Below are 17,547 nucleotides of genomic sequence, written 5' to 3' on the forward strand. Positions count from 1 at the left end.
TGCTCACTATCCCTAGCATTACTGCTCACTATCTCTGGCGTTTCTGCTCACTATCCCTGGCATTGCTGCTCACTATCCCTGGCATTACTGCTCACTATCCCTGGCATTGCTGCTCACTATCCCTGGCGTTTCTGCTCACTATCCCTGGCATTGCTGCTCACTATCCCTGGCATTACTGCTCACTATCCCTGGCGTTTCTGCTCACTATCCCTGGCGTTTCTGCTCACTATCCCTGGCATTACTGCTCACTATCCCTGGCATTGCTGCTCACTATCCCTGGCGTTTCTGCTCACTATCCCTGGCATTGCTGCTCACTATCCCTGGCATTGCTGCTCACTATCCCTGACATTACTGCTCACTATCCCTGGAATTACTGCTCACTATCCCTGGCGTTTCTGCTCACTATCCCTGGCATTACTGCTCACTATCCCTGGCATTGCTGCTCACTATCCCTGACATTACTGCTCACTATCCCTGGCGTTTCTGCTCACTATCCCTGGCATTACTGCTCACTATCCCTGGCATTGCTGCTCACTATCCCTGACATTACTGCTCACTATCCCTGGCATTACTGCTCACTATCCCTGGCATTGCTGCTCACTATCCCTGGCATTACTGCTCACTATCCCTGGCGTTTCTGCTCACTATCCCTGGCGTTTCTGCTCACTATCCCTGGCATTACTGCTCACTATCCCTGGCATTGCTGCTCACTATCCCTGGCATTACTGCTCACTATCCCTGGCGTTTCTGCTCACTATCCCTGGCATTGCTGCTCACTATCCCTGGCATTACTGCTCACTATCCCTGGCATTACTGCTCACTATCCCTGGCGTTTCTGCTCACTATCCCTGGCATTGCTGCTCACTATCCCTGGCATTGCTGCTCACTATCCCTGCGACCTCCGTCAGCACCACGACCCTCGAAGATTTACCAACAAAGTGATCGGCTGCCAGGTAGCTGAGCAGCTTGGGACTTTTAATGTTTGGGTCAGAAACAATCAGACCCCTGACGGGAATGAGCTGGTTTTGTTTTGCGGTGAAAAGCATCTCTGGCCTGAAGGTAGCTGGTTTATTTCCTCTCCTCAGTTGCTGTAAGCTATGACTTTTAATTAGTAAGTCAAAAAGTGTGGTGCTGGAAAAGCACAGCAGGTCAGGCAGCATCCGAGGAGTAGGAGTCGACGTTTCGTAGGAGTAGGAACTTCCTGATGAAGAGTTCATGCTGAAAATGTCGACTGTCCTGCTCTTCTGACACTGCCTGCCCGGCTGTGCTTTTCCAACACCACACCTTTTGAATGTTGTTTTCCTTGGAGCAGAGGAGGCTGAGGGAGGACATGATTGAGATGTCCCAAATTATGAGGGAATAGACAGGACAGACAGAAAAGGACATTGCCCATTGGTGAAGGGATCAATGACTGGGGGAGGGGGGGGGTTGGTTTAAGGTAAGGAGCAGGAGGTTTAGAGGAAACCCATTTTCACCCTTAAGGTGGTGGGAACCTGGAACTGACTGCCTGTAAGGGTGGAAGAGGAAAAGCCCATTATAACATTGAAAATTTATTTACTTGCGCTCGTGATGCCAAGGCATACAAGGCTACAGGCCAAGTGTTGGAAAATCGAATTAGCATAGTGAGGTGATGGTTGTTGACTGGGACAGTCTCAATGGGCCCAAGGGCCTTTTTTCCTGTGCACTAGGCCTCTATGACATTACATTGAGCTGCCCACTCACTTCACATTCTCCTGGGCTGACACTGTACTCGATTTCGGTGACGTTTGGTAGCCTTTTGGGAAAAAGGAATCCATCGGTGCCTTAGCCTTTGAGGAATCAGTTTCACGGAAGTGGTAACGTTGCTGTGTCCTTTTTAAAAGGTTGGATGGCGATATCGAAGGGCCCTTTGACAGCTCTTGGGAATACCCAGCAGCTGGAAAGGAACTTTCCAGCTCCTCATCCTCGGTGAACACATCATCGGTGTCCGGATTCAAACCAGTTTCGTCAGTGACCTCAGACTGGTCAGCTTCATCACTCTGCAACCGCTTCATTTCAACAGAGGCACAGGGTCACTCAACCAGGACGGGGTTCAGAGAGAGGCTAATGACAAACTTCAGACACACTGAAAAATAAAACAAAAAGGTGCAGTAAAAAAAGATACATTCCATTTCCAATTACATCCGTAACACAACGTGCATTACAGATTATATTGAGAATACTATACTCAACAACACAGCATATTAGTCAATTTATACAGGAACTTTCCATCAAAGATCTTCTTTATTACAGCTCGATGCAGTTCTTCGGGATGATGGTCTAGATTGAAGACTTAACACAAATGCAAACTATGCAATTGCTATTTTCTGCAGTGACTATTGCATTGCAATTCACATGGTGAAAAGTATTTGAACTTTTCTATCGATGCATCGTGTTCTAATATTCCTGGTGGCCTTGCAAGCCACTTGACCTGACTCTTGGTTGAGAGGGTCAATCACTCCAAGGGTACAGAGCCTTCATCGCTGCTTTTAAATCTCTTTATTAAGTACATAGTAATTGAAATAATATATTAACAAGTTTAGAAACAGAACTTAGAATTCTCAAGGTATTATGCACCTTTATCATTCTATGTCTTGTAACGGCGTTGACACAAATCAACTGTCCTCTCTTCATGTTAGAAAGCTCAACCTCCTAGAGTGTGCAGACCCCACTTTGTAAACTTACAATGTCCCTGTCAGAGTTTTAATACTAAGAATTTCAGTTTGGTCACAATGATATAACATGTTCAAAGTTTGTGAGAAGATTTGTAGCTTGGATGCTCGTTGCTGTGGTTCTGTTCTCCGAGCTGGAAGTTTTTGTTGCAAACGTTTCGTCCCCTGTCTAGGTGACATCCTCAGTGCTTGGGAGCCTTCTGTGAAGCGCTTCTGTGGTGTTTCCTCCGGCATTTATAGTGGCCTGTCCCTGCCGCTTCCAGTTGTCAGTTTCAGCTGTCTGCTGTAGTGGCCGGTATATTGGGTCCAGGTCGATGTGTTTGTTGATGGAGTTTGTGGATGAGTGCCATGCTTCTAGGAATTCCCTGGCTGTTCTTTGTTTGGCTTGCCCTATAATGGTAGTGTTGTCCCAGTCGAATTCATGTTGCTTGTCATCGGCGTGTGTGGCTACTAAGGATAGCTGGTCGTGTCGTTTCGTGGCTAGTTGGTGTTCATGGATGCAGATCGTTAGCTGTCTTCCTGTTTGTCCTATGTAGTGTTTTGTGCAGTCCTTGCATGGGAATTTGTACACTACATTGGTTTTGCTCATGCTGGGTATCGGGTCCTTCGTCCTGGTGAGTTGTTGTCTGAGAGTGGCTGTTGGTTTGTGTGCTGTTATGAGTCCTAGGGGTCGCAGTAGTCTGGCTGTCAGTTCTGAAATGCTCCTGATGTATGGTAGTGTGGCTAGTCCTTTGGGTTGCGGCATGTCCTCGTTCTGTTGTCTTTCCCTTAGGCATCTGTTGATGAAATTGCGAGGGTATCCGTTTTTGGCGAATACCTTGTATAGGTGTTCCTCTTCCTCTTTTTGCAGTTCTGGTGTGCTGCAGTATGTTGTGGCCCTTTTGAATAGTGTCTTGATGCAACTTCGTTTGTGTGTGTTGGGGTGGTTGCTTTCGTAGTTCAGGACTTGATCTGTGTGTGTGGCTTTCCTGTGTACCTTAGTGGTGAATTCTCCGTTTGGTGTTCTCTGTACCATCACGTCTAGGACTTATAACAGCACACAAACCAACAGCCACTCTCAGACAACAACTCACCAGAACGAAGGACCCGATACCCAACATGAGCAAAGCTAATGTAGTGTACTAAATACCATGCATGGACTGCACAAAACACTATATAGGACAAACAGGAAGACAGCTAACGATCCGCATCCATGAACACCAACTAGCCACGAAACGCCACGACCAGCTATCCTTAGTAGCCACACACGCAGATGACAAGCAACATGAATTCGACTGGGACAACACTACCATTATAGGGCAAGCCAAACAAAGAACAGCCAGGGAATTCCTAGAAGCATGGCACTCATCCACAAACCCCATCAACAAACACATAGACCTGGACCCAATATACCGGCCACTACAGCGGACAGCTGAAACTGACAACCGGAAGCGGCAGGGACAGGCCACTATAAATGCCGGAGGAAACACCACAGAAGCGCTTCACAGGAGGCTCCCAAGCACTGAGGATGTCACCTGGACAGGGGACGAAACGTTTGCAACAAAAACTTCCAGCTCGGCGAACAGAACCACAGCAACGATATAACATGTTGTTGTGCTATGCTTTCAGAACCTGAATTCTGAGACAGTTCAAATCCTCAATCACTATTCACTTGCCCTTTGCTGATCATGATTAAAATTAATATTCCTGAAGAAGAAGATTACAATGCACCAAATAGTGAGAGAAAAATAACCAGAAAATTGTTTATCTATCAGCCCTTGAAAGTGAAACCACATACCTGAGGACATCAGAGGGTGAATAATAGAAAAAGTGGATAGCACTGCTGTCTCACAGCATCAGAGGTCCAATTCCACCCTCGGGCGTCTGTGCAGAGTTTGCGCATTCACCCTGTGTCTGCATAGGTTTCCTCCAGGTGCTCTGATTTCCTCCCACAGTTCAAAGATGTGCAGGTTAGGGTGGTTTGGCTGTGCTAAATTGCCCCATGGTGTCCAAGGATGTGTAGGTTAAGTGGATTAACCATGGGAAATGCAGGTTTAAAAGGATGGGGTTGGGACTGGATGGAATGCTCTTCAGAGGGTCAGTATGGACTTGAGGGACCGAATGGCCTGCTTCCAGACTGTAGGGATTGTATGATTAGGAGGGACCTAAAAGAGTCTTTCTGTGGAATATTTTCTAGTTTGATTTACTTCTGGGATGTGAACATTATTGGCAAAACTAACATTTGAAAGTTGAGTACAGGATTAAAGACAGGATTCTTGGCATTGTGGAGGAACAGCGGGATCTTGGTGTGCAGGTACATAGATCCCTTAAAATGGCCACCCAAGTGGACAGGGTTGTTAAGAAAGCATATGGTGTTTTGACTTTCATTTACAGGGGGATTGAGTTTAAGAGCCGTGAGATCTTGTTGCAGCTCCAGAAAACTTTGGTTAGACCGCACTTGGAATACTGCATCCAGTTCTAGTCGCCCTATTATAGGAAAGATGTGGATGCTTTGGAGAGGGTTCAGAGGAGGTTTATCAGGATGCTGCCTGGACTGGAGGGCTTATCTTATGAAGAGAGGTTGACTGAGCTCGACTTTTTTCATTGGAGAAAAGGAGGAGGAGAGGGGACCTAATTGAGGTATACAAGATAATGAGAGGCATAGAAAGAGTCGATAGCCAGAGACTATTTCCCAGGGCAGAAATGACAAACACGAGGGGTCATAGTTTTAACCTGGTTGGAGGAAAGTATAGAGGGGATGTCAGAGGTGGGTTCTTTACACAGAGAGTCGTGAGAGCATGGAATGCGTTGCCAGCAGCAGTTGTGGAAGCAAGGTCATTGGGGATATTTAAGAGACTGCTGGACATGCATATGGTCACAGAAATTTGAGAGTGCATACATGAGGATCAGTGGTCAGCACAACATCGTGGGCTGAAGGGCCTGTTCTGTGCTGTACTGTTCTATGTTCTATGTTCTATTTATTTGCTTATCCCGATATTCCCGAAAAGGTGATGGTAATGAGCCACCTTCTTAAATAGTCAAATTATTGAGCGGTGTGTTAGGCCATTTTGCTTGACGGTTAAGCATCAACCACACTGTTGTGGGTCAGGAGTCACCCAAAGGCCAGGCAGGATAAGGACAGCAGATTTCTCTCCCTAAAGGGCTTTAGTGAATCAGAATTCTTAATGACAACCCATTACTGACACTAGTTTATGATGCCAGATTTATTTTTGAAAACTTTAATTTCTCAGCAGCTGTTATGCAGTTTGAACTCAAGTCTCTTTGTTTCGACCTGTGGGATACTGGTTGAATAGCTACCTATCTCACCCATACCTATTGTGTGAGTCCTAAAGGAGACATCAGTTCAGAAAGATACCAGCAGCACAAAGCTGCTGAACATGTGGTAGGAAGGATATTATTAAATTGGAGAGGGTTCAGAAAAGATTTGCCAGGTTGTTTCCAGGAACGATTTGGTTTGATTTATTGCAGTCACGGGTTCCTACGTACAGGGAAAAGCTTTGTTTTGTGAGCAGTACAGGCAGATAATAGCAAACAAGGACATGCAGATCACAGGGTACTCAGACAGAGCGAGGGACACAAGGCTAGAGCTGCACAGGAGGTGCACAAAGCAAGGTCAACATTATTTGAAATTAGAGAGGTCCATTCAGCAGTCTAATAACGGCAGGGAAGAAGCTGTTCTTGAACCTGTTGGTGAGTGTGTGTCTGTGTGTGTGTGTGTCTGTGTGTGTGTCTGTGTGTGTGTCTGTGTGTGTGTTCAAGCTTTTGCATCTTTTTCCTGACAGAAGAGGTTGTAGGAGAGCATTCCCAGGGTGGGAGGGGTCTTTGATGATGTTGGCAGCCTTTCCGCGGCAGTGAGAAGGGTAAATGGAGTCCATGACTGGAAGGTTGGCTTCCATGATGGTCTGGGCTGTGCATACCATCCTCTGTAGGTTCGTACAGTGCTGGGCAGAGCAGTTACCGTACCAGGCCGTTATGCACCCGGACAGTATGCTCTCAATGGTGCATCTGTAGAAGTTGGTGAGGGCCCTTACGGACATGCTGAATTTCCTGAGCCACCTGAGGAAGAAGAGGTGTTGTTGTGCCTTCTCGACTGTCGCATCTACCTGGGTAGTCCAGGACAGGGTGTTGGTTATCATCACTTGTTGGAACTTGAGGCTTCCACCCTCTCCACCTCTGCTCCATGGATATAGATGGGGGCATGTCCTCCTCCTTTCTTCCTGAAGTCAACGATCAGTTCTTTTATCTTGCCAACATTGAGAGGGAGGTTGTTAACATCGCACAATGACACCAAGCCCTCTATCCCCTTCCTGTATTCTGACTCATTGTTGTTTGATACCACAGTGATGTTGTCAGCAAACCTGTAGATAGTGTTCATATGGAATTTGGCGACACAGTCATGGGTGTACAGGGAGTGCAGTAGGGGGCTGAGAACACATTCTTGCGGGGCTCTGGTGTTGACGATTATTGTGGAGAAGGTGCTGTTCTCTCTCTTCACTGACTGCGGCCTGTGGGTCAGGACGCTGAGGATCCAATCGCAGAGACCAAGGTCTTGGAGTTTTGAGATTACTCTGGAAAGGATTATAGTGTTGAAGGCAGAGCTGTAGTCAATGAGTAGGAGCATGATGCAGGTGTACTTGTTTCCAGATGTTCCAGGGATGAGTGTGGGGCTAGGGAAATGGCTATGACGATCTATCTCGCAGTAGACAGCTTGCAGGGAATTGTGGCAGGCTGGGAGGTAAGAGTTGATATGGGCTATGATCGACCTCCTGCTAATGGAGGTCAGAGCCACTGGGCAGTAGTCATTGAGGCACACCGCATGTGTTTTCCTTTGTACTGGGAAGGCAGAGGTCTTCTTAAAACGGGGGAGACTTCGGATTGTAGCAAGGAGAGGTTAAAGAAAACAGAGAGTTTGAGTTATAAAAATAGGCAGGGACTTTTTCACTGGAGGGCAGAACGGGTGACCTTATAGAGGTCACCTTATAAAATCATGAGGAGCATAAAAAAGGGTTTTTTTCTTGAGGGTGGAGGAATTCAAAACAAGAGGGCATATTTTTAAGGTGAGAGGAGAAAGGTTTAAAAAGGACACGAGGGGCAACATTTTTACACAGAAAGTGGTTCATGTATGGAATGAACTGCCAGAGGAAATGGTGGGTGCGCAACATTTAAAAGACATTTGGATAAGTACTTAAATAGGAAAGGTTTGGAGGGGTATGGGCCAATTGCAGGCAAGTGGGACTAATTTAGTTTGGAAACATGGTCGGCGTGGTTGAACCAGGGTCTGACTCCATGCTGTCCGCCTTTATGAGATTCTGGGAGAAAATGAAGTGGTAAACTCGTTGGATCATGAAGCAGTGTGTGAATCAGTGCAGAGGCGCTGTTTGAGTGCGTGAATTGGTGGAAGGTGTGCAGCAGCCTCTGCAAATCTTGCATCAGTAAAATTAGATCAATGCACAATTCAAAGCAGAAATCAAGCACATTCACAAAGCCTGAATCTGCTGGCAAAGAACTTGATCTTGATAAAGTGCCTCACTGTAGTTTTCCATTTGGGAATTTTAATAGGAGGTTGGTCATTTAGTCATGGAACAGGGGAATTTGGTTTAGCACTGTGTTTATACAGACCTTTTAGCACAAAAGGACAGAGAGTGTAACTCATTGCCTCATCTCATGAGATCTGAGTTCAGGTTTTTATATTTTTTCCTGAGATGTGGGCATAGCTGGCAAGGGCAGCATTTGTTGCTTATATCGAGTTGTTCTTAAACTGAGGGGCTTGCTTAGCCATTTCAACTACATCACTGTGGCTCTGGAGTCACATTGTGGCCAGATTAAATAAAGGCCACAGATTTCCTTCACAAGAGATCATAAAGAACAAAGAACATTACAGCACAGGAACAGGCCCTTCAGCCCTCCAAGCCTGCACTGATCCAGATCCTCTATCTAAGCCTGTGGCCTATTTTCTAAGGATCTGCATTCCTCTGCTCCCTGCCCATGCATGTATCTGTCTAGATACATCTTAAATGTCACTATTGTGCCCGCCTCTACCATCTCTGCTGGCAACGCATTCCAGGCACCCACCACCCTCTGCGTAAAGAACTTTCCACACATATCTCCCTTAAACCTTTTCCCTCTCACCTTGAACTCGTGACCCCTAGTATTTGAGACCCCCACACTGGGAAAAAGCTTCTTGCTATCCACCCTGTCTATACCCCTCATGATTTTGGAGACCTCAATCAGGTCCCCCCTCAACCTCCGTCTTTATAATGAAAATAATCCTAATCTATTCAACCTCTCTTCATAGGTAGCACCCTCCATACCAGGCAACATCCTGGTGAACCTCCTCTGCACCCTCTCCAAAGCATCTACATCCTTTTGGTAATGTGGCAACCAGAAATATACGCAGTATTCCTAATGTAGCTGAAACAAAGTCCGATACAACTGTAACATGACCTGCCAACTCTTGTACTCAATACCCCGTCTGATGAAGGAAAACATGCCATATGTCTTCTTGACTACTCTATTGACCTGCATTGTCACCTTCAGGGTATAATGGACCTGAACACCAAGATCTCTCTGGACATCAATTTTCCTCAGGGCTTTTCCATTTACTGTATAGTTCGCTCTTGAATTAGATCTTACAAAATACATCACCTCACATTTACCCAGATTGAACGCCATCTGCCATTTCTATGTCCAACTCTCCAATATATCTATAATCTGCTGCATTCTCTGACAGTCCCCTTCACTGTCTGCTACTCCACCAATCTTAGTGTCATCAACAAATTCGCTAATCAGACCACCTATACTTTCCTCAAGATCATTTCTGTATATCACAAACAACAGTGGTCCCAGCACGGAACCCTGTGGAACACCACTGGGCACAGGTTTCCATTTTGAGAAACTCCCTTGCACTACTAGCCTCTGCCTCCTGCTGCCCAGCCAGTTCTCTATCCATCTAGCTAGTACACCCTGGATCACATGCGACTTCACTTTCTCCATCAGCCTATCATGGGGAACCTTTTTGAAGTGCATGTATCTGACATTTACTGCCCTTCCCACATCAATAAACTTTGTCACTTCCTCAAAGAATTCTATTAAATTGGTAAGACATGATCTTCCCTGCACAAAACCATGTTGCCTATCACTTATAAGCTCATTTTCTTCCAAATGTAAATAGATCCTATTCCTCAGTATCTTCTCCAGCAGCCTCCCTACCACTGACGTCAGGCTCACCGGTCTATAATTACCTGGATTATCCCTGCTACCCTCCTTTAAAAAAAGGACATGGCACGGTGGCTCAGTGGTTAGCACTGCTGCCTCACAGCGCCAGGGACCTGGGTTCGATTCCAGCCTCGGGCGAATGTCTGCATGGAGTTTACACATTCTCCCTGTGTCTGCGTGGGTTTCCTCTTAGTGCTGCAGTTTCCTCCCACAGTCCAAAATGTACATGTTAGGTGAATTGGCCATGCGAAATGGCCCATAGTGTTTAGGGATGTGTTGGTGTATTGGTCAGGGGTAAATGTAGAGGAATGGGTCTGGTGGTTTGCTCTTCAGAGGGTTGGTGTGGACTTGTTGGGCCGAATGGCCTGTTTCCGCGCTGTAGGATTTGATGATTAGCAATTCTCCAGTCCTCCGGGACCTCACCCATGTTCAAGTATCTGTTAAGGCCCCAGTATCGCTTCCCTCCGTATCCTGGGATAGATCCCATCCAGACCTGAGGACTTGTCCACCTTAATGCCTTTTAGAATACTCAACACTTCCTCCTTCCTTATGCCGACTTGACCTAGAGTAATGAAAGATCTATCCCTAACCTCAGCATCCATCATGTCCCTCTCCTTAGTGAATACTGATGCAAAGTACTCATTAAGAATCTCACCCATTTTCTCTGACTCCAAACATAACTTCCCTCCTTTGTTCTTGAGTGGGCCAACCCTTCCTCTAGTTACCCTCTTGCTCCTTATATATGAATAAAAGGCTTTGGAGTTTTCCTGCTTGCTAAAGATATTTCATGACCTCTTTTAGCTCTCTTAAATTCCTCGTTTCAGATTGGTCCTACTTACCCGATATTCTTCCAAAGCTTCGTCTATTTTCACTTGCCTACACCTATGTATGCTTTCTTTTTTCCTCTTAACTTGTCTCAGAATTTCATCTGTCATCACAGTTTCCTAATCTTGCCATTTCTACCCCTCATTTTCACAGGGACATGTCTGTTCCTCACTCTAATCAACCTCTCTTTAAAATCTTTCCACATATCAAATGTGGATTTATCCTTAAACAGCTGTTCCCAATCCACATTCCCCAGCTCCTGCCGAATTTTGCTAAAGTTGGCCTTCCCCCAATTTAACACTCTTCCCTTAGGACCACTCTCATCTTTGTCCATGAGTATTCTAAAACTTATGGAATTGTGATCAATATTCCCAAAATAATTCCCTACTGAACCTTCAGCCACCTAGCCATGCTCATTTCCCAACACCAGGTCCAGTATGGCTCCATCTTGAGTTGGGCTATTTACATATTACTCTATAAAACCCTCCTGGATGCTCCTTACAAAATATGCTCCAATTGAATCTCTAACACGAAGTGAATCCCAGTCAATGTTGGGAAAATTAAAATCTCCCATCACCACCACCCTGTTAGTCCTACATCTTTCCATAATCTGTTTACATATTTGTATTTCTATCTCACACTTGATGTTGGGAGGCCTGTTATACAGCTCCAACATTGTTACTGCAGTCTTCCAATTTCTGAGCTCTGCCCATATTGCCTCACTGCTCAAGTCCTCCACAGTGCTGTCCTTCAGCATAGCTGTGATATTCTCTCTGACTAGTAATGTAACTCCTCCAACCCTTTTACCTCTCTCTCTATCCCGCCTGAAACATCTATATCCTGGTATATTTAGTTTCCAATTTTTCCCTTACCTCAACCAAGTGTCAGTAATAGCAAGAACATCATACTCCCAGGTACTAATCCAAGGACTACGTTCATCGCCTTACCTACTACACTTCTCTCATTAAAACCAATGCACCTCAGACCACCAGTCCCTCTGTGTTCATCTTCCGCTTCCTGCCTACTCTTCCCTGTAGTCACACTGCCTTTATTATCTGTTCCTTACCAGGCATTAGTTACGATCTCCTTACTGTCTACTACCCTTCCCATTTGGTTCCCATCCCCTGCCACATTAGTTTAAACCCTCCCCAACAGCGTTAGCAAAAACGCCCCCAAAGATATTGGTTCCAGTCTGGCCCAGGTGTAGACTGTCCAAATTGTAATAGTCCCACCTCCCCCAGAACTGGTCCAAATGTCGCAAAAATCTGAACCCTTCCCTCCTGCACCAACTCTCAAGCCACATATTATTCCTGCCTATTTCTACTCTGCCTAGTATGTGGCACTGGTAGCAATCCTGAGATTACTACCTCTGAGGTCCTACTTTTTAACTTAGCTCCTAACTCCCTAAATTCTGCTTGTAGGATCTCATCCCATTTATTACCTGTATAATTGGCGCCTATATACACCACGACAGCTGGCTGTTCACCCTCCCCCTTCAGAATGTGCTGCAGCCGATCTGAGACATCCTTGATCCATGCATCTGGGAGGCAACATAACATTCAGGAGTCTCATGTTCGACCACAGAGCCACCTGTCTACTCCCCTTACAACTGAATCCCCTTCCACTCTTATTCCTGCCCCTCTGTACAGCAGAAGAGAAAATGAGGTCTGCAGATGCTGGAGATCGGAGATGGAAATGTGTTGCTGGAGAAGCGCAGCAGGTCAGGCAGCATTCTAGGGAACAGGAGAATCGACGTTTCGGGCATTAGCCCTAATTCAGGAATGAGGAAAGTTTGTCCAGCAGGCTAAGATAAAAGATAGGGAGGAGGGACTTGGAGGAGGGGCGTCGGAAATGTGATATCACATTTCCGACGCCCCTCCTCCAAGTCCCTCCTCCCTATCTTTTATCTTAGCCTGCTGGACAAACTTTCCTCATTCCTGAATTAGGGCTAATGCCCGAAACGTCGATTCTCCTGTTCCCTAGAATGCTGCCTGACCTGCTGCGCTTCTCCAGCAACACATTTCCACCTCTGTACAGCAGAGCCAGTCACGGTGTCATGAACCTGGCTACTGCTGCCTTCCCCTGGTGAGCCATCTCCCCAACAGTATCCAAAACAGTCCAAGGGAGATGACCACAGGAGACACCTGCACAGCCCTCCTGCTCTTTCTCTGCCTTTCGGTCACACATTCCCTTTCTCCCTTGGCAATCCTAATCTGCGGTGTGACCAATTTGTTAATCGCGCTCTCCACGACATCCTCAGCATCGCGGATGCTCCACAGTGAGTCCATCCTCAGCTCCAGAGCCGTCATGCAGTCTAACAAGAGCTGCAGCTGGACACACTTCCTGCACGTGGAGTGAGGAACATCGGCCGTGTCCCTGAGCTCCCACACTGAGCAAGAGGAGCATAACACGGGTCTGAAATCTCCGGCAATTTTTACTGTGGAGCCCAACTTAATCCAACTATGATATCAAATAACAGATAAATGATAAAAGAAAAAATAACATTTTTTACCAATCTCATGGTAAAAATGAAATAGAAAAATGTTACCTTTTCAACACTCCACAGTCGTGTTTTAGTTAGAGGAGGAGGGAGGACGGGAGACTCTAGTGTCTCGGGTTCAGCCACTGCCGGAATATATCGTTTCACTCACCGTCCGAGAGCACAATTCAACCGCACCCACTCAGCCCCTCACTCTCCCCACTCCCACTCAGCCCCTCACTCTCCCCGCTCCCACTCAGCCCCTCACTCTCCCCGCTCCCACTCAGCCCCTCACTCTCCCCGTTCCCACTCAGCCCCTCACTCTCCCTGCTCCCACTCAGCCCCTCACTCTCTCCGTTCCCACTCAGCCCCTCACTCTCCCCGCTCCCTCTCAGCCCCTATCTCTCCCCACTCCCACTCAGCCCCTCACTCTCCCCACTCCCACTCAGCCCCTCACTCTCCCCGCTCCCACTCAGCCCCTCACTCTGCCCGCTCCCACTGAGCCCCTCACTCTCCCCGTTCCCACTCAGCCCCTCACTCTCCCCGCTCCCACTCAGCCCCTCACTCTGCCCGCTCCCACTGAGCCCCTCACTCTCCCCGTTCCCACTCAGCCCCTCACTCTCCCCGCTCCCACTCAGCCCCTTACTCTCCCTGCTCCCACTCAGCCCCTCACTCTCCCCGCTCCCACTCAACCCCTCACTCTCCCTGCTCCCACTCAGCCCCTCACTCTCCCCGCTCCCACTCAGCCCCTCACTCTCCCCGTTCCCACTCAGCGCCTCACTCTCCCCGTTCCCACTCAGCCCCTCACTCTCCCTGCCCCTACTCAGCCCCTCACTCTCCCCGCTCCCACTCAGCCCCTCACTCTGCCCGCTCCCACTGAGCCCCTCACTCTCCCCGTTCCCACTCAGCCCCTCACTCTCCCTGCTCCCACTCAGCCCCTTACTCTCCCTGCTCCCACTCAGCCCCTCACTCTCCCTGCCCCTACTCAGCTCCTCACTCTCCCCACTCCCACTCAGCCCCTCACTCTCCCCGCTCCCACTCAGCCCCTCACTCTCCCCGTTCCCACTCAGCGCCTCACTCTCCCCGTTCCCACTCAGCCCCTCACTCTCCCTGCCCCTACTCAGCCCCTCACTCTCCCCGCTCCCACTCAGCTCCTCACTCTCCCCTCCCCCACTCATCTCCGCACTCTCCCCGCTCCCACTCAGCCCCTCACTCTCCCCACTACCACTCAGCTCCTCACTCTCCCCGCTCCCACTCAGCCTCTCACTCTCCCCGCTCCCACTCAGCTACTCACTCTCCCCGCTCCCACACAGCTCCTCACTCTCCCCACTCCCACACAGCCCCTCACTCTCCCCACTCCCACTCATCTCCGCACTCTACCTGCTCCCACTCAGCCCCTCATTCTTCCTGCTCCCACTCAGCCCCTCACTCTCCCCACTCCCACACAGTTCCTCACTCTTCCTGCTCCCACTCAGCCCCTCACTTTCCCCACTCTCACTCAGCTCCTCACTCTCCCCACTCCCACTCAGTTCCTCACTCTCCCCGCTCCCACACAGCTCCTCATTCTCCCCACTTCCACACAGCTCCTCACTCTCCCTGCCCCCACTCAGCCCCTCACTCTCCCCACTCCCACACAGTTCCTCACTCTTCCTGCTCCCACTCAGCCCCTCACTTTCCCCACTCTCACTCAGCTCCTCACTCTCCCCACTCCCACTCAGTTCCTCACTCTCCCCGCTCCCACACAGCTCCTCATTCTCCCCACTTCCACACAGCTCCTCACTCTCCCCGCTCCGACTCAGCTCCTCACTCTCCCTGCCCCCACTCAGCCCCTCACTCTCCCTACTCCCACTCAGGCCCTCACTCTCCCCACTCCCACTCAGCTCCTCACTCTCCCCGCTCCTACTCAGCTCCTCACTCTCCCCACTTCCACTCAGCCCCTCACTCTTCCTACCCCCACTCAGCTCCTCACTCTCCCCACTCCCACTCAGTTCCTCACTCTCCCCGCTCCCACTCAGCTCCTCACTCTTCCTACCCCCACTCAGCTCCTCACTCTCCCCACTCTCACTCAGTTCCTCACTCTCCCCACTCCCACTCAGCTCCTCACTCTCCCCGCTCCTACTCAGCTCCTCACTCTCCCCACTTCCACTCAGCCCCTCACTCTTCCTACCCCCACTCAGCTCCTCACTCTCCCCACTCTCACTCAGTTCCTCACTCTCCCCACTCCCACTCAGCCCCTCACTCTCCCCACTCCCACTCAGCCCCTCACTCTCCCCACTCCCACTCAGCCCCTCACTCTCCCTGCCCCCACTCAGCCCCTCACTCTCCCTACTCACACTCAGTTCCTCACTCTCCCCACTCCACTCAGCTCCTCACTCTCCCCGCTCCTACTCAGCTCCTCACTCTCCCCACTTCCACTCAGCCCCTCACTCTTCCTACCCCCACTCAGCTCCTCACTCTCCCCACTCCCACTCAGTTCCTCACTCTCCCCGCTCCCACTCAGCCCCTCACTCTCCCCACTCCCACTCAGCTCCTCACTCTCCCCACTCTCACTCAGCTCCTCACTCTCCCCACTCCACTCAGCTCCTCACTCTCCCCGCTCCTACTCAGCTCCTCACTCTCCCCACTTCCACTCAGCCCCTCACTCTTCCTACCCTCACTCAGCTCCTCACTCTCCCCACTCCCACTCAGTTCCTCACTCTCCCCGCTCCCACTCAGCCCCTCACTCTCCCCACTCTCACTCAGCTCCTCACTCTCCCCACTCCCACTCAGCTCCTCACTCTCCCTACCCCCACTCAGCTCCTCACTCTCCCCACTCCCACTCAGTTCCTCACTCTCCCCGCTCCCACTCAGCCCCTCACTCTCCCCACTCCCACTCAGCTCCTCACTCTCCCCACTCTCACTCAGCTCCTCACTCTCCCCACTCCCACTCAGTTCCTCACTCTCCCTGCCCCCACTCAGTTCCTCACTCTCCGCACTCCCACTCAGTTCCTCATTCTCCCCACTCCCACTCAGTTCCTCACTCTCCCTGCCCCCACTCAGTTCCTCACTCTCCGCACTCCCACTCAGTTCCTCAGTCTCCCCACTCCCACTCAGTTCCTCACTCTCCCTGCCCCCACTCAGTTCCTCACTCTCCCTGCCCCCACTCAGTTCCTCACTCTCCCTGCCCCCACTCAGTTCCTCACTCTCCCCACTCCCACTCAATTCCTCACTCTCCCCACTCCCCCACAGCTTCTCCTTCCTCCCATTGCTGCTGTAAAATGGTGGCCGCTGACACTCGAGGTGAGACAAGAATGCAGCATTCTGACTGATCACGACGGTCTAATACTTGTACTCCTATTTGATGTTTTTGCATTTGTCCCGAAGGGTGCAGGATGAAAAGCTGCAGCAAGATGCTTCTTTTTTTAAGCAACGTTCACGTTTTGTGAGTGAGTACAGAATGTGCTTCAAAAGCCCATTCAGGTGCTATACTCAAACATAACAACTCACTGTGTGACCAACATTCTCCCATTTTCCTCAGTGGTTCTTGGCCAATCGCCTTAAATTTGTGCCTGTCTGATTGCTGAGCCTCTTGCCATTGGGAACTGTTTTTCTTTATTTGTTCTGTCTGAAGCCCGTCCTTGCCCCCCACACCCCCCCCCCCCCCCCCCCCCCGCCCCCCCCACTCTTGGGAAAGTGACAGTAGCTCACGCTGAGGAAGGTGGGTTCTGAGTAATCACTTCCTGAAGAGTAATCCCTTCCTGAAGAAGGGCTTGTGCCCGAAACGTCGATTCTCCTGTTCCCTGGATGCTGCCTGACCTGCTGCGCTTTTCCAGCAACACATTTTCAGCTCTGATCTCCAGCATCTGCAGCCCTCACTTTCTCCTCTGAGTAATCACTGCCAACAGCACAGAATGTGAAACTGCTGATCTGTACTTCCCAAAATTGAGATTCCCTCTTGCACCTTAAACAAAATGTAACTTCTGAAATTGCCAAGAGGATAGTCCATTATTGTTACCTTTCAATTAACTGCACAATATCCAAGAGCCTGGGTGGCGTCGCAGTGAGAGATTAATTGATTCTGGGTTGATACCTTGAACCAGTTGGTGGATCCAGTATTCGAGAAGTTTCATAACCTCCCCTCGATATTGCCTTCTCACTGTGGTCTGAAAACTCCAAACTGTTTTCAAAAACTATCGCCATCAGCATAGTTCAGTGGCTTTGTGTTTCATCTCTGCAACCACTTCCTTTGTCTAGTTTGACATCTGACTGTCCTCAAAACATGAAATAATCAGGACCTAAGTTAATGATGTTTTTTAATCAAGAAATTTAACATATCCAAAACAAAACAAAATATTCATG

General features: G+C 49.1%; 1 protein-coding gene across 1 annotated transcript in view; it reads right to left on the bottom strand.

Annotated features, from left to right (window-relative positions):
* The window catches only part of LOC122564201 (transient receptor potential cation channel subfamily V member 1), a 93,305-nt gene extending 76,016 nt beyond the window's left edge, over positions 1 to 17,289 (bottom strand). Inside the window, exons 1-2 of the mRNA XM_087977050.1 lie at positions 17,204 to 17,289; positions 1,723 to 2,104 (exon numbers count right to left, since the gene is read on the bottom strand). Coding sequence (XP_087833176.1) covers positions 1,723 to 2,033 — 311 coding nt within the window. The 5' untranslated portion in view covers positions 2,034 to 2,104; positions 17,204 to 17,289. The remainder of the gene's footprint in view (positions 1 to 1,722; positions 2,105 to 17,203) is intronic.
* Between the last annotated feature and the right edge of the window lie 258 nt (positions 17,290 to 17,547).

Source organism: Chiloscyllium plagiosum, unplaced genomic scaffold (genome assembly GCF_037043375.1).
Source record: "Chiloscyllium plagiosum isolate Xiang-an unplaced genomic scaffold, Cpla_swu_hap1 HiC_scaffold_31, whole genome shotgun sequence".
Classification (NCBI taxonomy): domain Eukaryota; kingdom Metazoa; phylum Chordata; class Chondrichthyes; order Orectolobiformes; family Hemiscylliidae; genus Chiloscyllium; species Chiloscyllium plagiosum.